The sequence below is a fragment of the Pituophis catenifer genome, unplaced genomic scaffold (assembly GCF_029215685.1).
Source record: "Pituophis catenifer annectens isolate HBS135680 unplaced genomic scaffold, rPitCat1.0.hap2 SCAF_6, whole genome shotgun sequence".
NCBI classification, from domain to species: Eukaryota; Metazoa; Chordata; class Lepidosauria; order Squamata; family Colubridae; genus Pituophis; species Pituophis catenifer.
In genome coordinates, this window is record NW_027256886.1 from 35,278,359 (window position 1) to 35,302,443 (window position 24,085).

Consider the following 24,085-nt stretch of genomic DNA (forward strand, 5'->3'; position numbering starts at 1 on the left):
TGCTATTATTGAAAATCAAATGGAAAGTATCCTGATATCACTTCTGCATGTAATGACTCTCTCTTCAATTATGATGTAGTTTTGTCCCTAGAACCTCTTTTTCAGGCCTTCTTGATATCATGATGCATATACAACAAATAGGCAGCATGTTCTTGCTGAAGAATCTGTTAAGTTTTCTATTAGGCTTCCTATGATTGGAGTGTGATACAGTCAATCATGGCAGTTAGAAGCAGTTGCCAATTATGGCAATACTTCTTTTATGCAGAAGAGTCCACATGTAGGTTGGGAATTTGGGGCACATATTCTGTATTGAAGAATAGCTACATTCAAATTCTTCCTGCACAGGTAAAGTCCCTGGAGAGCAAGAACAGCAAGAAAACTCAGGAAGTTGCTGAATTACAACATCAGTTGCTGCAAAAAGAACAACAGGAACAGCAGAACAGCAAAGAGGTCCTGGATCTTAAACAGAAGATATCTACTCTGGAGATAGGCCATGATTCTGCTCACAAGGAGGTAACAATGGGATAATAGCAAAGAGTGGTTATTTAATGGAAGAAGAATTGAAGAGTAAGTTGGGACAGTGAAAGAAGGCAGCATTTTGTGGAAGAATGCAATGGAGATAAGATGTGGGATAAACTGCATATTTAATGGGATAAGGATGTAATTGTGAAGACCAACACATGTATAGCAATATAGTATTTTTATGTGTAGTGAAGGTGAAGTGTCCTTTTGAATTGAGATTGACTTGGTGACTTATAGAAAAACAGAAACATAGAAAACTGATGGCAGAAAAAGACCCATGGCCCACCCATGCAATTTTCTTAGCAACAGTATATGCTAAGAAATAATCTGTCACTAATTTTCCCCCCATTTCCCTATCTATACTACAGCTCTGCAATTTTCTGGAATCTCTCTTCTGTGTATACATTGCCATCATGTCTTTGTTTCTTTCCAGGTGTTGAACTTGCAGAAGAAGCTGTCTTCTGCAGAGGTAAAGTCCCAACTTCAAGAGCAGGATTTAAAGCACAGCCTTGCAGAGAGTTGCATCAAGGAGAAGAAGTGGAAGGATGAACTCCATAGCCTGGAAGTGAAGCTTCAGGAAGCAAGCAGGACAAACGAGAGTCTCCAGCTGCGCCTCAGCACCTGTGAGGGATGCATCCATGGCTTAGAAACAGAACTAGCCAAAACTGAAGCAGCCAAGAGGGAGGTTGAATTGAAGTTAGTGGCACTCCACTCCACTCTCCGTCGCACACTGGGACTTGGCAGCAGGAGTCCATCTCCCCAACGATCCTCGTCTCCAGTCAAAGGTTATTTTTAAAATTCTTCTCACTGCTATGGGCTAAATTAGATTAGCCACTCAAAACCATTTGGAGTGGGCAGCTATAATAGATTCATAAATTTAATGAAATAAACAAGCAAACAACTGGAAAATTATTATATTTTGATTCTGGAGAATGAAACATTCTAGGGGCCAGTCTTTATATTGTATAATATCATAGCTTTAAAATATGATTTACTGAATAAATCCATAGTTGATTTATGGCACTAATCCATAAATTATGATTTACAAACTACAAAGGCAGAATTTGAAAAATATACCAATCAAAACTATGTATTTAATAGCTACTTATCTCATATACCTTAACCAAAAAGAAACATCATAGCTAAGAGGCAGCTTGAAAGCTTTGTGGACAGTGGTGATATAGCCATCTGAAAAGATGTAGGTACATAGCTAATTATGGTTAATCCTCTCCTTAGGCAAGAGAAAGCCCCTACCAATAAAAAAAATATGATATGTTAGATAACCTTATTAATTAAATGAATGAATAAATCCTAAAACATGTAGTCTGTGAAGTCTTTTCTTTTGGAAAACCATTTCAACCCTGTCTGTTGGCTGAAACCAAGCAAGTATTTGTTTTTTTTATAGGAACCAGTGGACGCCAAACACCTGCATCTCGCACTGGATCACCTGAGAGGAGCCGCTCCCGTTCACCATTTCATCAAACTTCTCCCCTCAGGAGTGAACAAACCACAAGTGAAATTGATCCAGAAGTAGTTCGAGATGCTTTGAAGGACTTCCTTCAGGAGCTGCGGGATACCCAAAGAGAGAGGGTAAGCAAGGGCTTCTCTTTCGAATATTTCAGTTACCTCCAGAGATCCAGAATGATATTGAGATTTAGATGGCATAAATTCATGAACTTTGAAAAACTCATAGCTATGAATTTTATAAAACTATAAGAGCACATTCTAATTTATCACAATCTGAGTGCAGGACAACTTTATTTTAATAAAGCTAATGCTAAGGAGTTGTGGCAAAATAGCGCCTTTCTTTTTGTGCTTCTGTTCATATTTTACTGTCGATACGAAGAATTTAATATAGATAGCAAACATTAGTCCTCATATCAATTGAAGGACAAGTTAAAAATAAAACTTATAATTAGTTGATTACTAAAAATAGGTTTTAGATTCCATCATCCATTGATTTCCATTAGATTATCCATATTATTTCAAATCTTTGTTCAATTCCTTCATTCATTGGATTTATCCAGACAAAGTGGAATATTCTAAGGTTGAAATTCAATGTACAAAAATTGAGACTTGCTTATGGATTTACTGAAGTAGTAACATTTAAGTACTAGGAAGTATGCTTAAGACATAACTAGAATAGGTCTGGAATTATGCACCAGAGTCTCTGTTCTGCTTTTCAGCGTATGTACAAATGCATCCCTTAAGCATGTGTTTCTAGGCATCCACTTGAAATAATATGCCATGCTTTTTTTCAGCATCCTGTTAGCTTTAAGGGCGTTTACTAGAAATTATTATCAAAGTTTCAGCGTGATTATTTGAATGCCTGGAGAGCATTATGCACATAAATCTACCTAATCATTCTGGATCAAAGCCAATAATGGCTTAAAATATGTTACAAATAAATTAGTCCATTTCTTTTACTCACAGCAAAAAGGTTTTATTTTATATAATGTTATGTTTTAGCAGTGATAACTTCCATCATTGTTGTCATCATCATCATCATCAACATTTATAGAGCATCAAATCCTTAAGGATTTTTGATGATGTACAGATAAGATACATAAGAAATAAGAAACAAACATGCAATAAAAAGACAATATAAATAAAAAGTACAATACTACTGGAAAATTATTAATTATATTAAATGAATTAAACTAAACTAAATAAACCAAGAAACGAATCTGAGGAGCTTCTGGAAGGTAAGCAGAGTGGAAGCCAACCAGATTTCCATTGAGACACCATTCCAAACAGCTGGTGCAACCATAAAAAATAGCATAATCATGTTTTGCCACTTTCACTTCCTTAAATTCCATAACTACTGTATCACTAGTAGTTTTTTCTGGTAAATCAAGCTTGCCAGGCCCATTCCAGTGAGAGAATGCAGTTCTGCAAATAACTAGGCACCAAATTATGGATTAATACCACGACTTTAAATTGCATCCAGACACCTAGTAGAACCAGTGCAGGGCTCGCAATGAGTTGCTCCCATCAGCAAACAATGTCCAGTTGTAGGCCACTTTCCACTACACCAACTACAGTTTCTGAGTGATCTTCAAGACAGCCCTATGTAGAGCATGTTGTTATAAACTAAGCAGGTGGTGATAAGAATCTAAGTCACTGCAGCCTGATCCCCCTCCACTCCATGAAAGGTTATAACTGGCTTACTAGCCAAAGCTAGGAAAAGTCTTCCCACCTCACCCCCACCCCCAGCAGTCACATTCTCAATTTGCTATTCCTGAAGAATCCCCAGTCATGAACCTGTACCTTCAGAAATAGTACCTTCCCATCAAGTGACACCACTGGAGCAGACAGAAAACCCCATGGAAAAACAGTAATTCCATTTTTAAAAAATTCAGTTTAAGTCTATTCTCCCCCACCCATCTTTCAGGGACTGAGACTTCAGTGATATCACCAGCCTGGGGTAGCAACGTAGAGCTGGGTATTATAAACATAATGATATTGCAAAACTGCCAGCTAGGCTGGCAGGAGGGATCAAGTGAGGGCCTAACTTATTGCCTAGTTGTGAGTTGTTGTGTAGCCACAAACAGCATAAACATCACCTCCCTCCAAATCCATAAAGCCTTATCTGGTCAGTTTCAGGGAAGGCAAGCAATCTGGGGAGATTCTTATGGCACTGTATTGCAATGCAAGCGATGAACAATACATTTCCAGCCTGAGGTTATTTATGAGTGTTCTGGTTGCTTGCACTTGACATTTAATGACACCAATCCCCAAAAACTCTTGATGATCTTGCCTGGTGCCTTCATGTACGGGTAAATGTTAAATAGCAGAGGGAAAGAACTGACCCTTGTAGCACTCCACAAGGGATTAAGCACGATCTCTCCTGTCCCACTAGCACCAACTGGAATTGTTGATAAAGAAAGTAGAGGAACCAGTGCAATACAGCGCCATTTATATAAATGACATAAGATAATTTATAAGCATAAGATCATGTTATGAACTAGAAGTAAATAACAAGCTGTAAAAAGAGCACTGTTGCTAGGTACAAAATGTTACTTTTGGGAATAAAAGACTTTTGTTCCAATCCCACCTCTGCTACGGTTGGGTTGATATATCACATGATACTATTAGAGATTTTGTTTGTTTTGGCTTAGTATGTAGTATGCATCTTTCCACTATAGCTAGGGGGTTTTTTTTCAGCAAAGAGTTTATGAAGGCATATTGTTTCTTAAAAATTGCATCTGCAGTTTTGTGAACCAGAGAGGGATATACAAAATTCCTTCCAGTTCATTTACCTAGAACTGAAAATCATCTAGCTATTCTAACTCCATTTTGCAGGGATCATATGAGCCAACTTAACTTATTGTGACCCCAAGTTGACTCCCAAGACATATGTTTAGCAACATTCAAGGGCAGTTCAGCCCTGTCTCTGTCATGTGCTATTTATTGCTCAAAAGCATGCCTTTTGTAAAAATGAATAAATATTTATACTGTACCAGAATAATTAAAAAAACATGGCTTGTCACAATAATCATAGCATCAGATCATCCAACAGCCTTTCTGACAAATGAAGAAATCAGTTAATTCTGGGCTACATCACATTTAAAACATTCCTTCCTTTGTTGTCCTGTCCACCAAAATCCTGGAATTTATTGTTAACTTGTGTAAACGAGAAAGGAAAAAAAAAGGAAAAAGTATCTACAAACAATAACAACATATTTCAGTTAACACTTTATCAGCTACAAGAAATTCAGTGTTCTTAATTTTACCAGTACAGTCCTGATGCTTATTTACATATTTAGTTGTAAAGAAAGCTATGTAGCCTCAAAACTGAAGGTACTTTGATTGACTGAAAATATGTTAGTAATAATTGTTTCCAAGGCGTCTGGCCTTGTCTTCAAGGAAGAATATTCAGAGCAGGATTTGATTTGTACAGTGAGAGTTTTTTGATAAAACATAGATTGAAATTGAGATATACTGTCATTTTCCAGTGCCCATGAAAACAGACCCTTTTGGGCAGGGTTATGCAATGATGGAGGATGGTAGATACTAACCTCCACATTGAGGAAAATGGGATAAAACCTGAATTTAATTTAAATGTAATTAAATGTAATCAATTAAACAGTTAATATTTCTCCAGGCCTCTGCAGATCCCCCTCTTTTTATCACTTCCAAATCCAAGGCATTTTGGCTAAGCAAACATTGTTGATAAACTGTTTAGTTCTTTGGGGGTAGGCAAGGCCATACTTTCAGAATGGAAGAATCTGCTGCCAAATTAAAAGTCTGATGTACATAGCAGGTAGTTTACTTCTGTCTAAGACTTGAGCGACACTAACATTTCTAAAATATTAAGGTCTACTTTTTTCATACCATACAATTCATTAAAATGTCTTCAGTTACAGGTGTGGAACATGAAATCAGGTTTTTGTAAGACAAGAAAACTGTTTGAGTTAACTTTAGAGTATGACAATACATATTTAATGCTTATGTATCAAGAGCAATAAAAGTATGAACTAGTTTGGTTGAGAATTATTTCTCTGAGAAATTATTGGCAATATTATGGGTCATGTTATTGATAATAGTCTGATTACCAGTGATCTATCATTTGTTGGAAATGCAGTCACTTTGCTCTAATTTTAAATATTTGTTTTATTGATTTTATTGATTTGTTTTGTTGATTTTAGGATATGTATTGTTTGTAGTTGTTTTTCAACTAATTGTCCATGTTAAAAATTACCCTTGTGACTTAGTGAAGCAAATTATAGACAGTATAAAATAAAATTTAAAAATACATTTATCCGGAATGAGTTTTATATCTTTCCTGGTGGCAAGCCAAGGATATCATGAATATCTCCTATCTCTTGTTTCCAGGATGATCTAAGAATTCAGGTGATGAATATGAGTCATCAGCTGAATGAAATGGAGGCTGACCGCGACCAAACACAAAGCCGTATCCTGCAACTTCAGAAGTATTTAGCAGACTGTGAGGAAGGTCTGTTCTTTTTCTTCTTCTTCTTCTTCTCCTTACTTTATCCCTTCATCCATAAGAATTTCTTCACCTATCTGTTTTCTCACCTCTGGTTCTTGCTTGTTTAGCTGGATAAAGACAGTTATCGGACAAATTGTATACAAAGCAAGTGAAACGAATCCCTAAACTTCTTAAAAAGCTGCTTAGGGACTGCTGCTTTAAGCGAAAGAATAGTGATATCAGGGCAGATGTTTGATCTCCACGCCAGATGTTTCTCTGCTCTGAATCTGCTTTTTTCCACATATGGATCAAGATTTTGTGGATTTAGACATTCATATCTGGACTGAGCAGCAGATTCAGGACATGGAGAGAGGTCAGGAAGAGGATTAAGTTTATCTCTGCTTTAATTGCTTTTCTTCTTAAAATGGTAGCTCAGAAAGGCTGCTTGATTTAAAAAGCAAATGCTGGGAATTAGTTACATATACTTGTAAATCATATCTACTCCTCATGACTGTAATCAAGTGGGCTTTCCTAACAACTTTTAAAACAAAACAAAATCAAATATCACATAGGACCTTTGCTTTTAATATACCAAAAGATTGTAAGCAAATGTCAGGCATTCTAATTCTTTGTCAGCTTTGGAAGCCATTGTTATTAGATGGGAATCGTAATTGTACCACAGTTAAACATGTGAAGCTCCAATCTAATTTTCTAATGCAGGTAGTTACAACCATTTGTTTAACGACTATTCAAAGTTGGTGCGGCACTAAAAAAAAAAGTGACTTACAACGAGTCCTCACAACCGTTGCAGCATCCCGATGCCATGTGATCAAAATTCAAGTGCTTGGCAACTGACGTGTATTTATGATGGTTGCAATGTCCCAGCTATCATGTGATAGCTATTTGCGACTTTTCCAGATAGCTTTTGATAATCAAAGTCAATGGAGGAAGCCAAATTCACATTCATGTGATTCCTTTAAGAACTGCAGTGATTCACTTAACAGCCATGGTAAAAACTAAAACTGCACAACTCACTTAACAAACACGTGGCTAGCAATGGAAATTCTGGTCCCAATTGTAGTTGTAAGTGGAGGAATATCTGTATAGATGGGCACTGAAAGGTTTAGGACAGGGGTAGGCAACCTTAAATATTCAAAGAGCCACAAAGGTCCTAACCGGAAGCCCCGTTCAATTCTGGAGCCAACCTGAAGTCCAGTTCCCCCACCATAGGTCTCCTCCTTTTTCCTCTACCTGTCCTAACCGAAAGCCCTATCAACTGTGGAGTCGAGTGGCGACAGGGAGCCGCAGCAGAGGGATGAAAGAGTCACATGCGGCTCCAGAGCTGCAGGTTGCTGACCCCTGGTTTAGGAAAAGGTAGGGCCATCTGAGGTCTTTTTCATGCACGGCTGCTTTTACCATATAGCCTCATGAATAAATGAATGCTTTATTAACTTGGAGATTCTGCCATTCATGAGAAATGACTAATTATAATTGTTCAGGTATCACAGAAAGCTGCCTATGGTTTCTATAGTGTACCAAAAATTAAGAATGTCTTTTTTTTCATTAAAAACAACCAAAAGATGTCACTATATTTATTCATTGATGGTCATAACATGATTTCACATGATATGGGTGGCCTTTATTGTCCAGGAGTTTATTGCATTATTTCATATTCTAATTTATCGGGCATGTACCACTACTAGAAAAACACTGTATAGCGGGTAGGCCATTTGGTGTTCTTTTGATGTTTTGGATTACAACTCCCAGAATCCTTTATCATTAGAATGTTGCTTAATGAGACTGAAGTCCAAAACATCTGAAGGCCACAGGCTTCCCCACTCATACTGCAGAACAGTATTTCTCAACCTCAACACCTTTAAAATGTGTAGACTTCAATCCCAGAATAGCCCAATCACCATTCTGAGAATTCTGGGAGTTGGAATCCATACATCTTAAAGATACTGAGGTTGAAAAACACTAATGTAGAATAAATGATTTTACTGCTTAATGCTTGTATTTTGCAACTTTCTACATTTAGGTAAAAGGGGAACAGATGGCCGTCTGAGCAGTGCACAAGTAGCACTGATGCTGCAAGAGGAAACTATTCGCAAAACAGAAAAGGAACGTCAAGCATCTGCAGAACAGGTGGTCAACCTGGAACACAACTTACGTATTTGTCAGGATAGGAACAAAGAATTACAGGTGGGCATATTTGCTCTTTCAGTTAGGAAAAACCATAGCACAACTTCCTTTTCTATGACATTCTGCTTGTTACTCAACAAGCCAGCCAGCTCTTGAAAAGTAAGTAAATATACAAAGAACTTGCAAAAAGAACAAGATTTAAAGAAACCCCCAAAGGTTTAACAACAAAAGGCATTATGAAAAGTTGTTAACACACACAGGATACATTGTGTAGCCAAAGATGCTTTTCTAAAAAATACATATTGTGAAATACAGTAGAATTTGCTTCTGAGTAAGTCCACTTCATAATGTGAATAGGAGACTGAAATGGAATGACTAGTACTGAGTTTTGGAAGTAACAGATACTAAAGAATTTTGTAAAAGCTAGTCCACAAGATAAATTTTGAAGAATTATCATTGTAAGAACAGTAATATTATCTCTTTGAGGGGGAGAAATTGTAGAAAAGCAATTACATCCTCATTTCTAATAGAGGATGTATAAATGAATGCAAAAGAATCTCATAGAAGAATTGCTGATTTTACCATTATATAATTGTTTTTATTCAAATTGGCATTCAGTATAACAGTTTGCAAGGAGTTTTATCTAGTATCATCTGCCTTTCTAACACTTTTTATTTTACTTTCATTACTCTAATGCTATCATAAGGCTATTATGTGGTAAGTTTTTATATAAACTGTTTTATTGCCACAGTGATCTTGGCTGTATGGTAAACAAGGATGCTTTTATCTGGAGAAAAAATGTAAAGGTGCAATGAGAAGCTGCCTGAAAGGGGACCTCCTTGAATAGTCACTGCCCTTGAGTTTACTACAGTGTTTCTTAACCTGGAGCCCTTTATGATGCTTTGCTGGCTGAGGAATTCTGGGAGTTGAAGTCTGCATATTTTAAAGGGCCCCAGGTTGAGAAACACCTCTTTACTATATTATTCACTATTCATCATGTTCTAATCTATGTAACATTCTTAATTTATAAAAAAACAATAATATTGATGTAAATATTTTTTTAAAATATTGCAGTTAATTTATTTCAATTATGATTTATCTATTGCTCATTTTGTTAATTAACATAGAACATCCCCAAACCCTTTCCCCTTTTTCCTGGTAAGATTTCTCTTTTTATTACATCTTACATTCTTGTTTTGATCTGATATATACAAACCATTATAATTTTGCTGCCCATATTTTGTTCTCTTCATTTCTCTAAAATTAAGAGATTATGTAATGCACTGCACACAGTTTTAGTGAAATCTAGGGACAGTGACACACTTGCTTTTCCTTGTACTGTGTAGCCAAACAGAACAGCAACTCATATAACCTTAACCATTAGGAATTATGTCCTTTCTTAATTTCTAATGAATGACTTTTACTATATTGTTTTTATGGTTTGTAAAGAATCCACAAAGAGAACTTCCTTATTAGGCAGACTAAGAAGCAAAAGTATTTAGCGACGTAAACCATTGTCATATCCAGATTCAGTATGACTAGTCCCAGCAACTTTCTAAAAGTAGAAGCCCTAAGTGGTACCTACTAGGGGCCAAAAAACTCAGAGTGGACAGGTCTGCAGGGCAACAAATCTGCAGCAAGGAGAGAGTCCAAAATTGCTAAGAGCCTCCCAAATGCATGAAAAGATTGAGTGGAGAGACTTCTGGCTCTGCTGAGAGAGAGTCCATAAGAATAATATCCATCTGGAGTGGGTAAAGACCAGGTTCTCTGAATTACTGCTCTCATTGTCAGATGAATGGGCATTGCATTAGTCTGCATCAGTGGTGAAATTTTTTTACTACTGGTTCTGTGGGCATGGCTTGGTGGGCATGGTGTGGCTTGGTGGGTGTGGCTTGGTTTGCATGGCAGGGGAAGGATACTGCAAAATCTCCATTCCCTTCCCACTCCAGGGGAAGGATACTGCAAAATCCCCATTCCCTCCCCACTCCTGAGGGAAGGATATTGCAAAATCTCCATTCCCACCCCACTCTGGGGCCAGCCAGAGGTGGTATTTGCCGGTTCTCTGAACTGCTCAAAATTTCCGCTACCGGTTCTCCAGAACCTGTCAGAACCTGCTGGATTTCACCCCTGGTCTTCATTCTTTGATTAGCTATTGAATGGTGAAAATTATGCTAGTAGTCAGCAAAATGAGGCTTTAGGTGACATCTGTAATAGCAGTCCTAAATATAAGATGTTCCCATAATTTAATTTGAGGTAGTCATGTGTCTCTTTAGATATGTTTCCCAAGAGGGGAGGCATTGATAGGGCCTTCTCATTTTTACATTTTAGAATTCTACTGTGGTACTTTTGTAGTTAAGATTCTAATGTCACCTGGCTTTGGTGGCTAGTCCACAGTTTATCTTCCTCTTAGCTGCTCTTCTCCCAAGCTTGTGGTATTCAAGATGTTTTTACATTATAGGAGAAAGTCAAAGCATTTAAAACCAAGGAAGCCAAACTGGAAACAGAAAAATGGAAGCTAAAAGAAGTTCTAGAAGCAGCAGAGAGCAGGGCCACCAAACTGGAGCTGAGCCACAGAGCAGTGGAAGGAGACTTACAACGAGCACAGATGAGCTTGACTTCAAGGGATGAAGAGATTCAGTCCCTGCTGGAGCAAATCCAGGAAGTGCGATGCCAGTTAGGAGACAGGGAGAACAAAACTGCACTATTGCAGCGAGAGCTTGACCATCTGACTCATTCACTAGCCAGGACTGAAGGCACTGAAAGTCACTTTAAAGATAGGGTACAAACTCTGTCTCAAGCACTCTCCAGTGCTACGGCTGGAACGTCCTCCCTGCAAGAGAACATCTCACAACTCCAAAAGGCCCTGACAGCTGCAGAGCAAGACCGTCGGCTACTCCAGGTAAGAAAACCCAGTTGTTCCAAACAATCGGTCATCTCAATTAAACATCTTACTGTCTAAACTCCAGCAAAATTGTGTTGTGCAAATCAGTCCCATTCCAATACTGGGTATCTGTTACAAGTCCCCTGCTTTCTTTGAAAAAAAAAGCTATGTTCCAAAGTATTTAAATGAATCAGCTGATATCAGAATCCAAATTCAGTTGGGTAAGCCCCCGCCACATCTCCTACATGTAACACCCCTTCAAAATTTCATTGATATTATGCTCTTTTTTCTCCAATAACCCAAATTCATGTCTTGCTAATGTGCTTTGTCTTAAACCATAAACTGTGATTACTAACTTTTAAAATATCTAGGAAGGTATGTAGTAGAGGATGTACTTTGCATGCATATTGACCCAAATTTAGTTCTTAGCATCTTCTGACACAGCTAATCCCCTGCCTGAAACTTACAGCTGTCATCAGTATAAGCAGTTATGAACTTGATGGGTTAAAGATCTGACTAATTAAAGGCAATTTTGTGTGTTCCTAATCATTTCTGAAAGAATAAGTTCAAAGAAAAAAAAACATACTTTTCATTACTTATTGCAGGACGGTTTGTTCCTTTCCAATGGTCTGAGCTGGGATGGAAGCAATGGAAGGGGCAGGCTGGCTTGCCAGATTATTTTTAATCATAGAAATGGTCACTACTAAAAGCATTGTATTATTTAACCAAATGTCCTTGAATTATTCTTTCAGCAGATTTCATTTCTGGTTGAATAACAATAATAATATTTTCCAGGATCGCTTTGATTCCATGCGACAGGCATTGTCAGATAGCAAGAGGCAGAATCACAGCTTGACTAATACTGTGCATTTGCTACAAAATCGGCTGGCTGACATGGAACTACAGTACAGAAATCTGGAGAAGCAGAAGCACCATCTCCACGAAGTAAGTGATGATGAGAGAGGAGGATTAATTTAACAAAACGATCTTATGGCTGCATGTTATCTTGAATCAACTTCAAGCCAAGTGGGACTCCATCCTTAATTGAAGATTATATGGATTATAGTAAGCCAAGTGTCACAGAAAGGCTCCCTTTGAAAAGTGCACGTGCCGTTGTTGTTGAAAAATGGCAGAACCTTTTTCCTTAAAGCTGTGCACTTTTATGAATTATGTTTGTATTTCCGAATTTATTGTGGGCTCTTATTTTCCCTGTTGAAATATTCAGCCAGAGGAAACCTTAACAGTACTTTTAAAAGAAAGAAAGAAACTGCACTCCCCAAATTCTAATATATATTAGAATTATATATCTAACATTTCACTGTATCATACCTTTCTTTACTCTTCATAGTTAACTTCTCCCAGTTCAAAGAGCATCTCCTACACGGAAAAAATATTTTTTTTTCTTAGGTTCTTATCTACGTTTCTTGGCAGAAAAGGCAACTTTAAAACTTTCACAATTTTTTGTCAAGAATTGTGGTATTTCCCATCTTGGAGAAGCAAGACCCAGTTTTATTAGAGGGAGAGGGTTGGCAAAAGAGTTCCACAATTTTCTTTTCTCTGAAGTCAGGGTTTGTCCTGGATATGCTTCTTGTTTTGAATTGTTCAGATAGTAAAGCAAATAGATGTAACCTGCTAATTCTTCATAACAGTTATTAGGTTCTTTTTAAATGCAGTCACTGCATTACAGCATTATTAATAACTAATGCTTTTTATTACCATTATAAAATATACCATAAAATAAACAATATACAAAAGGAAAAGGAAAATTGCACGTAATAATTACTTCTACAGGATTATATGTTTAGTGTCCTAACAAAAGGAAAATGGCTGCTAGAAGTAAGACGGACATCTGCATGTGGCTTACATTTCTGCTGAGGGCATAGTGAACAAACTGACTTGTTCTCTATTATTCATTTTATTCTTAAGCACTATAAGATAGCAGCAAGTAATTTAAAAAACATGATGTTCCTATTTGCATCCCTTATTGACAATATATATCCCTATTGACAAACAATATTGATTGTCTTTGGGGTTTGGGGTTTGATTATTTTTCTTTTCTTTCTTTTCTACCTAAATTCTACCTAATTGTCTTTGGCATCATTGTAAGCCACTCAGAGTCTTTTTTGAAACTGAACAGCATATCAATTGCAGGAATAAAAAGATAAAGTTATTATAACATGTGAAACATTTATATTGTTTTAAACAGAAAGATTTTAAAAAGAAAGTTTTTTATGCTTATAGGAATAGAATTTCTTCCTGGGAAATGAAAATATTTGCAATCTCTGTTTTGCAATTCCTCTCAGATAATTTTGCTATACATAGATGATTACTGCTCTGATGTTCTTTGAATGTAATCCAAATAATGCACACAGTATTCTTCCTTAAAGTGAAGTTTCAGATTTTCCTTACATATGTATATCTTTAGGTTATCTGCTTTCCTTATCTGTCCAGAGAAGTAACTAACATACAGCATCAAGGCACTGGTTCAAATTCGCAAAACTCGTTTGTCACACATATGTTTGATATCAGCAGAGGCACTCTTGGATTAGCCTAATTAGCACTAGCAATGGAAATGCATAATCCAAACCATCCGGTAGAACCTTCCAGTGAAATTAATGTGAGCTTCTTCTAAGTGACCTTTGTATATTCCACATATAGCTCTCAAAAAAAGGTTATATCTACCATCATTCTCGTCCCATTTGCTACTCTAATGCCAATAAATCTGTGCAACAAATAGCATTTCCTCATTTTTTTTTTTAACTAGGTAAGGATTGTTTGAATATATAACTGTCTGCAGGAGTAATTGCAAGGTACAGTAAGACATCAGGAATTTTGTGTAATTGGATATCAGATTTTCACTGTGAATTTTCTCAGTTATATAGAGAAGCAGATATTAGTATGTAGCTCTTATTCACATTTCTGGTCATCTGAACTAGAATTGATGTGGAATTATGGTCAGCAACCTGTTCAGAGGCACATGTTGGCTGTCCTTGATGTAAATCGTGATGTGAACGATTTCCTTCATTGTAGCTCTGTTTTTGACTTTGTGACAAATTATGCTAGGCAATGCATTGTTTATGCAACATACTAAGATAAAACCAAACTATCATCTAGCATGATGTATGAATGCAGACCCTGATACATTTATATAAACCATCGTACATGGCTACACAAATACACCATCTCGAGGTAATGATACCTCACTCTGAAACGAATGCACAAACAAACAAAAAATCAAGTGGAACAAATCCAGAGACACTGTTTGACTCTGCAAAAGGAAAATGTTAGGCATGCCACTTTCATTCAATTGTCTATTCACATCAGACTCTAGAGCCAGCCCTGTTCTAATCCTCTGTTCATAACTGCTAGTAGTTTTTATTCTAATAGAAAATAATGTAACTCGTTATTTCACAGTTGATTTCTTCATGCTCTCTGAGCTAGGTTGTTTTCTTACAGACTCAACTGGTTAACATCATCAGTGTGGGGCTTTCTGGTTGTTTATATATAGTATATTACAGGGGTGGTTCTACTTACCTTTACTACAGGTTTGCCTTGCGCCCGCATGCTCTTCTGCACATGCGCAGATCACCTATGATGATGTCCGGGTCAGTGGGCAGAACCTCCCGTCAATTTTTCTACCGGTTCTTGCGAACCGGTCTGAACAGGGGGCAACCCACCACTGGTATATTAGCTTGCCCTGCCACTCTTGGTTGGAATGTGGCTTCCTCCTTTATAGTTCCTTGTTAATGGTAATGTTTCTTTCCTATATCTGGTACTTCATGCTTATCTGCAGTGTTGGCTGCTGTTGGGGATATGTTCTAGGCCAGTGATGGCAAACCTTTTAGAGACCGAGTGCCCAAACTGCTACCCAAAACCCACTTATTTATCACAAAGTGTGATAAATAGAATCTAGGCTGTTTATTTCCTTCTTAGGCTTTGGATTGTGTCTTTTAATTTAAATGATATGTAAATAGCATTCATTTTACATGTGTATTGATGGCTGAGTTATCTGAATGCCAAGCTTCCAGGAAATCCTTAGCATTTTTGGATTTGGTTTGGTTTGATAGTTTCCTAGTTGAAACTATGGTTAAGCCTGACCATGTGTTGCAAGATTAAGGAGCTTTCATCTTGACATCTAACCACCATTATACGGTGTTCATTATACGGCCTGTCAGTCTTCTACCTGTCCATTCTATGTAGTGGCTGTTCTCATTCTTACCCTATACCTTATAGATATCTTTTGAGACTTTAGACTGAGAGGACACTAAAGGAAGCAGTGTTCAGACCTGGTTATCATTCTGAGACAGCAATAGTTGCATTTACTGAGGGATCAGAATGGTGGCAGGTGCATTCATTTTGTCTCTTCTTTACATCTCACAGCCTTTGATGCCATTAACTGTATTATCCTTCTGGACTAGTTTAGGGAGATGACTATGGGAGGCACAGTGTTGCAATGTTTTTTCTCCTACCTCCAGCATTGGTTCCTTGTTGGTTGTGATAGAGAAGAACAGCCCTGAACATGTAAGATCTCTGGGATTCCACAGGGTTCTATTGTCTTTCCAGTTTTTTTAAAATATCTACCTGACACTGCTAGGTGAAATTGTATGAAGGTAAAGGGTTAGGTAGCACTATACGCTAATGACATTTAATTCTACATCTCTGCCTCAGGCCTACCAAGTAATGTTATCAAGGTGTGTTTCAGTGCCTGAAGAATAGGGTGTGGATTGGGAGGAACAGGCTCAGCTTCATCACTGACATTTGAGTAGCTGTAAATTTTGGGACTATTCACAGGCAGGGACTTATTTTTGCCATAGAATGGATTAGCCTTTCTCTAGGAGGTATAGCTGGTGTGCAATCTGAGATTTTTCTAGACTCCTGATTCCTGCTTGAGAGGCAGGTGGTACTATGGCTAGAAGGGCCTTTCCATACCTCCATCTTGTGTGCCAATTGTGCCCATTACTGAACCAAGAGATCCTGCACTTTGGTTGCATACAATGTGAATGACTGTTATCTGTTCTACATAGGGTTACCTTTGAACACCACTTGGAAGTTGCAGCTGGTCCGGAATGCAGTGGTGTATTTTATTTTATTTCATTTTATTATTATTTTATTATTATTATTTCATTAAACAAATAGCTGCCAAACTCACATACAATGACTCTGACAGTTTGCAATACTAAATCAAACCATGTAACACCCCTATTCTGCACACTGCACATGCGCCCAGCCGAATTCCGAGTGTGACTGAAAGTACTGCTCATCATCTATAAAACCCTTCATAGCATAAAGCCAAGTTATCTGTGGGATCACCTGTCTCTAATTATGTCTTCAATGACTGACCAGGTTGACAGTATTTGTTTGATGGGATTGTTACTATTTTGACTTATTTTTTTTAAATGTAGGACTCCCTTTCGTGTCCCTTTCAGAAGGAGGAAATCCCTCTCCCATTTTGCAGCTGTTCTTACATTCTCTGGGTCCAAAGAATAAATTTTAAAGAACATGAATGCAAATTCTGGTTGACTACTTTTTAACCAATGGTCCAATTTCACATGCTAAGCCAAAATAAAGTTAGAGTGCCATCCAGAGCAAGTCATAGATACTCCTTATGACTATGCTTCATATCTGCGTAATTTTTTAAAAAAACTGATTAATTTCTTTTGTCATATGTGCTAATTTAAGGCTTTTTGGCTTAATTTTTTCTTTAAAATTTTGAACTAGAAGTTCTTGTGATTTTTTCCTTTGCTTTATGTGTAAGATTTTTATTTAAAAAATCCTGAACTGCCTCTGTAGCCATGATTATTCTATTTCTAGCTGTTGTGAGTATCCCTAGAAAGGGTTAAAAAATGTTATTGCCAGGTCCCTCCAGAAGTGATAGAAAGGGTCAGGCCAAACATTTGTTGGAAATTATTTATTGTTCTTAGTAGATTTTTCTAGCTGGAGAATTGAAGAGGGTGACGAATGTGCTATTTTTCTGTTATGGCAAAATAATGTTACAAGCATTTGTCTCTGCAAGCATAAAATAGCCATATGTATAGTGCCCCAGAATTCCCCCATGCAAAACCTCTTCCCCTGGGCTGAAGAAAGGGTAGATTCTAGTTAATGAGTTCCAGAACATCAGGCCAGCGAAGGTAATTCATATCAACCTCATAAAACTCTTTATTGATGTCTCCAGAGGGGAAATCCGGATGTGACCATTTATTTATTCTGGATTTTGGCCATGTATTTATTCTGGATTTTACCTCTCTCTCCTCTATTTAACATTTTCTTCTAGTGAGTCTTAAAGGGACAGAAGATCCCTTCCTCCAAGCTGTTATTTGGAAGTTTTTTCATCTTCCATAGCTGTATATTCATTAACTCTTGCAACCCTCAGCCAATTCAATTCTTTCCCTCTGTACCTCTTTCAGTTTGGGAAATATATTTTGCAACATTGGGAGGGGTGTTTCCCCCCCCACCCGCCTTTTGGATCATGGTCTCTGTATTGTTCAGAATGATTGAACTAATGCAAAAATAAGGCTTGAGGTAGGATGTCAGACACTTTTCCATTATAATGGGGTTATCTGTACTGGTAGATGTATGGTTACCTCTTATGTGATTCATTAGAGCAAAATACAGCTATTAAATTATTGCAAAGAGATATAAAAAAAACTTCTCTTTTCTGCAATACTCTGAAGTTTGGAAGCCCTCATACAATTGTTCTACGTTTACTACATTTACGAAACAGATATGAATCTAGATTTAAGGGATGCATCATACAGAAAGACAAGGCCTTGTTCCAAAATTTTCCTTTTTTCTCTTTAAGAAAAGTAAGCTTATGTATTAGCTGTATGGCTTATGGTAAGTCAATCCCTAGGCTAAACAATAAAGCCATATCCAACAGAGAAGAGTCAAAATCCCCACTTAAGTTTAAAATGAAATAAAGCAATAGACCTGGCTACTAGCATTAATCAGACAAAAACACTTAGGAATGTTATGGATTCTGATAAAGCAGTTCCATGAGATGCTGCAATGGGATCTGCCAGCCTCCTAAAGATAAAACAAGTTCATCAAACATGTGTCCAAGAGCAGCATCCAAGAAAAAAAAAATAGATCAGCCAATTTTGATAGCCAGATCAGATGTCTTCTAGGGGATTTCTACTGTGTGTTTTTAGCATGATGCTGAGTAATATGAAAATCAAATGGGGATATAGATTCATATAGAACACATCAACTCCACTTGCCAACATTCAAATAAACAAGGATCAACACCAGACAAACAGACAGAAAATAATATCTAATTAAGAAGCTATCAGGAAAGAAGCTTCACCAATACCAAAACTGGCAGGGCAAGCTACTATATATAAACAGGCAGCGAGCCCCACACTCACACTGATGGTGTTACCTAGTTGGGTAATGAAATATCTATAAGCAAACAACCAAGCTCAGGGACTACTTAGAACTCCATCGTAACTGAATCTGAATTATCTTTCTCATCCGTGCAGCAATATCCACAGAGATATTGCTGCAGGATCAAAACAGGAGGGAGGGTCAAAACAGGAAAGGTGTCAATTGTGGCATCGTGATTGAATCCCTGCCCATTTATTTGTAGATGTAATGTTGATAAATGTATTAGAGGAACCATGCTTCTTAATGATGTCATGACCACCATGTTGCCTATTTTGACAGCACCAGCAAATATTATCCTTTTTCCCTGCTTCTCCTCACCATTGAACACAAAACATCCATACTTCTTACATGTGATCCTGTTCAATGTTCATCTTTGTACCTTAAATGCTCATTCCACTATCATACTTGCATCAAACATTCTCCTAATTTGCAGTGCAAGAAAGATGAGAAGGGAGAACAGAACCAATTATGACCATTAAGAACCTGATGGAAAAACAATTGTTGTATACTAGAGATTATATTATTAAAACAGAAACAAGCATAATGGAATTAAATGTGTATGATCAATGTGTATGATTCTAGTGCCAAAATAAATCTAAAGTATATGAAAGCAGCACATGGTTGAGTACAGATATTGGGTTCGATTGGCTTGGTTCACACCAATGTTAAGCCACAAATTATGGTTCATAAACAGTACCTCAAAATTATGTTCACAGATTGTACCAAGCAAGAACCAAATAATTCCTAACTTAACATTATCTTTGAATAAGGGATTTTGGTGTCCTTTTTGTAGGCAGAGCGTGAGAAATTTGGGAAAGAAGATGATACTTTTAGACTCAGTCAAATGAGAGGACAGTTGGATCGATCTGTGAGTAGCCTACAGCAGGAGATGGAAGACATCATGATGCAAAATGAACACCTGCAGGTTTGTTGGACTTATTGAACGTGAAGGTTACTAGACAGATTAATTATTCATGAAGTAGTGCTACAGAGAGCTTTGTAAAATAAAAACATTATGTGTACTTCTGCATTCTTATTTGCTAGTCTGAGAAACATAGCTTGTTCTAACAGCCCATTCACCCTTTAGCTGGTATGTTGATGAACAGCATAATTTACTTTTTATCACCTCTTCACAGTTGCTTCAAGCACAATAATTTGAGGAGAAAGCAGCCAAGGCTCATACCTAACACTCAATTTCTTTAAAAGGTCATGGATCATATTCTACTGCAGAAGAGAATAAATAATTTCTCTAATTATTATAAACTAAGTTATAAAGACAGGGTGAAATGAAATTCATGAGCAACTGGCAAGCAAAGAATTGTCTGCGTGCTTTGGGGGATATTTGGTGGAGATTAATATTCATTCTGGTGAATTATATTGAATGGTAAGGAAACCAGCTAAACAAGTTCCAGTTATACTTTTTTCTTGTCTATTTTCCATTTGTTCTCCAAATGCACTAAAATCTGACATGGAGACACAGATTAAAAAATCCAGCCCATGTAGATAACTGAGAGAAGAAAATATAATACTTATTAATGTAGGTCATCTTCTGCCATGAGAGACCAGTTTAGGCTCAGGGTGAACATGCCCTGTCCCTTACCTGCTGCCTGCAAAAAAGAAAGAAAAATCACTTTAAGAAAACAGGAGAAGAATCAGAAAAAGAAAGAAAAGATATTATCAGAGACAAAAAGATCCCACCCACCATTTGCTTTCAGGTCAGACTATCATGTTAACAGAGTACAGATAGTCCTCAACTTACAGCACTTCATTTAGTGACCGTTCAAGGTTACAATGGCACTGAAAAAGTGACTTATGACCGTTTTTCATACTTACGACATTGCAGCATCCCCAGTCACATGATCAAAATCCAGATGCTTGGCAACTGGTTCATATTTATGACAGTTGCAGTGTCCCAAGGTCAGAGGTTTGTAACCTTCTGACAAGCAAAGTCAATGGGGATGCCAGAACTGTGTTACTAACTTAACTGCAGTGATTCACATAACAACTGTGGCAACAAAAGTCGTAAAATGGGGCAAAATTCACTTAAGAAATGTCTCACATAACAAGAGACGTTTTGGGTTCAATTGTTCACTGTAAATCAAGGACTACCTGTACTTTGTGGCGCAGTGGTTAGAATGCAGTATTGCAGCGAAACTCTGCCCGAAGACTGGAATTCGATCCGGACAGACTCAAGGTTGATTCAGCCTTCCATCCTTCCAAGGTCAGTAAAATGAGGATCTGGATTGTTGGGGGCAATATGCTGACATTGTAAACCGCCCAGAGATTGCTGTAAAGCACTGAGAAGTTGTATATAAGTCTAAGTGCTATTGCTATTGCTACCTATGAAGACATGCGACCTTCAACAACAAAGCAAAAACATTGCTAACCCCTGAAGTTATGAAGCTCTGGAAGCCAACTTTACCAACACGTTCAACATCACAGCCCCATGAAGCTACGCTGTATTTTTATGCACTCTTCTAGGTCCAGATTGCAGAGCTGGAACAAACACATGCCCAGCGACTGATGGAACTAACATTACAACATCAGCTAGACATGGAGCTAGAAGCAGAAAGACTACGCAGTGCTCAGCTCCAAGCTGAACGGACATTGCAATCCCAGGAAAGAACCCATCGGCAAAGGGTGAAAAATTTGGAAGAACAGGTACAATATAGGTGTAGACTGAGTAGTTTTTCTTAATCTTATTCTGTTGATGTCTAAAATCTGTAAATAGAATACTGACATGCACACTGAAAGGTTTATATAAACTTCCCATGTTTCTATGAGTTGGGATAGTGGTTGAAAGAATGAAAAAAATCCCGAGGATTTGGTTTGTTTAAAGGCAAGTGAAGACATCAAGAAGAAATTGTTGTTTTTTCCAAATTCCTCTGTGAATGAATATCAGTCCAAATATTTTAAAGCAGGGCAGGAAAAAAATCATTTTGTCCATTGGATTTTCTAGATGAATAATAAAATTCTTTTAAGTATTTCAGTTTAGGAAATCCTATTAGTGTAACAAATGGATAAATGGAGGATGGGTGGGTGGATGGATGGATGGATGGATGGATGGATGGATGGATGGATGGATGGAGTTTATTCAATAACCTTTGGTTAAGCAAGCTTCAGTTCAATGAGCAAAACTTATTCTTCTAAATCATTTTTTTCTTCATCATGATTTGAACATGCCATAGTGGCTTGGTTTATGCCAAACATTGTCATAAAACTATAATAGTTGGATTTACACATGAACCTAAGCTAAAACCAAACAAACTATGTTACAGTTTATGAATGCACATAAAGAACCCAGCCAATCTATGAGATAAGTGAGGGATTCCAGGATAAAATCAGGAAGAAGAGGAATAAAATAACAAGACAATTGATGGAGGGTGAAAAGTTCAATTTTGATCTATGCTCAGCACAAGAATGTCTTACAATAGGAACTGTAACTGTACTTGATATGATTCTGTTTTGTGATCCTAAACCAGAAGCATCAATGTACTGGCATTCAGAAGGTTTGTGAGTATTTTAATATTCACAATACTTGAGCCATTTCCCAAAGAGAGAAAAGAGCATACATTCAGATCTGGATTTACTCTAGTACAATGTGGGTACTAGAGTAAATCCAGATCTGAATGTATGCTCTTTTTTTAGCTTGATCATACAGTATTTGATCAGCACTGCCTCCTAATCATAATTCAAGATAATTATCAACAAGACGGAATAAAATAGAAGAATCTTTCACAACAGTGTAAATACTTATAAACAATTTACTATAATTTCCTATCTGAAGCTGTCTCATTCGTAAACAAGTTTTTAGAAGTGAAGAAAATGATGGAATGAAGTTGTAGAGAACAATTAAGGATGTTAATTAAAACAATTGAAGGTAGTGCTTATACTATCCCTACAACTTTGATTTCAGGAAACTGAATGAATGTGAAGATGAAGCATCAGTTTCGGCCAGTGAGAACTGAATCTAAATCCTCATTATGGTCATGAAGCACACATAGTAATTATGGCCTCATTGCTATGTCTCAGTTTTAATACTTACTGGGCTTGTGAGGTCAAAATCAGAAAACTTTAAGCACTAGAAGAATGTAGCAAGAAGGATGATTTGTCCCAAAAATTCTTTATGCTGTTCTGATGAGCCTGATACTGGTTGCAATTGAAGTCAGAACTCTGAATTAAATTATCTATTTGTATTTATCTTTGCCTATGGTTATGTTTTTGCAGGTGAATTCTCTGAAAGAACAATTGGATCAAGAAGTGAAAAGACGGCAGGTGTACCTGAGCCAGGTGCTTCATACAGTAAAATGAATAAGCATTTTAAACATTGCACCTGGATCTCAGATGGCCCAAAAGCAGATCCATCCTTCAACATAATCCTTACACTCAAGATTTGGATTCATTCATTTCTTGCATTAGCACACTCAACAGAAGCACAGTCAGAGAAATTGGAGATCCAAGATGAGCAATGCTGGCATGCAGTATTTCCCCACCCAAATAGCACATACTCTGAACACTTGGAAGGCACAGTAAAGATACCAAATAACTAGGCAGCAAACTGCCAAGAGGAAACCCTGCTGTGCGGGCAGCTGTTCTCTTTAAGATGCTTGAAAGCCAGGGCACCAGTGCTTAACTAATTCATTTAGACCATCTGACAGGGAGGGAATTCTCATTTGTTTGGGTCTTGGGGTAGTGTATCCCTGCATGATCTCTTGGAGCTTTCAGTACTGGCTGTACAAACTTTGAAATTCCAGGTGCCTGCGAGGAGCACCCTGCTATTTATATATCTCTGCATTTCCATCAGTTGTCAGATTATTTTTCCCTCCTGCTGGCAAATATTGTTTGATGCACTGTGCAAAATTATAACTTCCTCTTCCTGCATAGTTATACATGCAGCGGCGATTTGATTGCAGTCACTCAGTGTCACTATTAACCTGTGCATCATACGAAATCACAGTTCTGCTGGCACCAAATGTATAATACAGTATAGAGAAATTAGGAAGAATAGTGAAAACAATACCCCAAGAATTGATCAAATCGTTTGCTGTGTGTATGAACAGAGAGCCATTTTCATGGTGGCAGGTGGCTGAGATTAATTCAAACCTAAGTCATTTTATGACATGTTGGACTCCAGATATGTCAAAGTGTTAACATTTGACATCCACCCACTCTGCCAGCTGACAGGCTCCAAGAAATCCCTTCTGGAATCAAACACTGGTTTC

General features: G+C 37.4%; 1 protein-coding gene across 1 annotated transcript in view; it reads left to right on the forward strand.

Annotated features, from left to right (window-relative positions):
• Positions 1 to 23,174, forward strand: part of CROCC2 (ciliary rootlet coiled-coil, rootletin family member 2) — an 88,909-nt gene extending 65,735 nt beyond the window's left edge. The window contains exons 26-35 of the mRNA XM_070945976.1: positions 346 to 513; positions 956 to 1,307; positions 1,928 to 2,112; positions 6,361 to 6,481; positions 8,496 to 8,659; positions 11,058 to 11,498; positions 12,276 to 12,425; positions 19,657 to 19,788; positions 21,345 to 21,524; positions 23,091 to 23,174. Coding sequence (XP_070802077.1) covers positions 346 to 513; positions 956 to 1,307; positions 1,928 to 2,112; positions 6,361 to 6,481; positions 8,496 to 8,659; positions 11,058 to 11,498; positions 12,276 to 12,425; positions 19,657 to 19,788; positions 21,345 to 21,524; positions 23,091 to 23,174 — 1,977 coding nt within the window. The remainder of the gene's footprint in view (positions 1 to 345; positions 514 to 955; positions 1,308 to 1,927; positions 2,113 to 6,360; positions 6,482 to 8,495; positions 8,660 to 11,057; positions 11,499 to 12,275; positions 12,426 to 19,656; positions 19,789 to 21,344; positions 21,525 to 23,090) is intronic.
• The last annotated feature ends 911 nt before the right edge of the window (positions 23,175 to 24,085 follow it).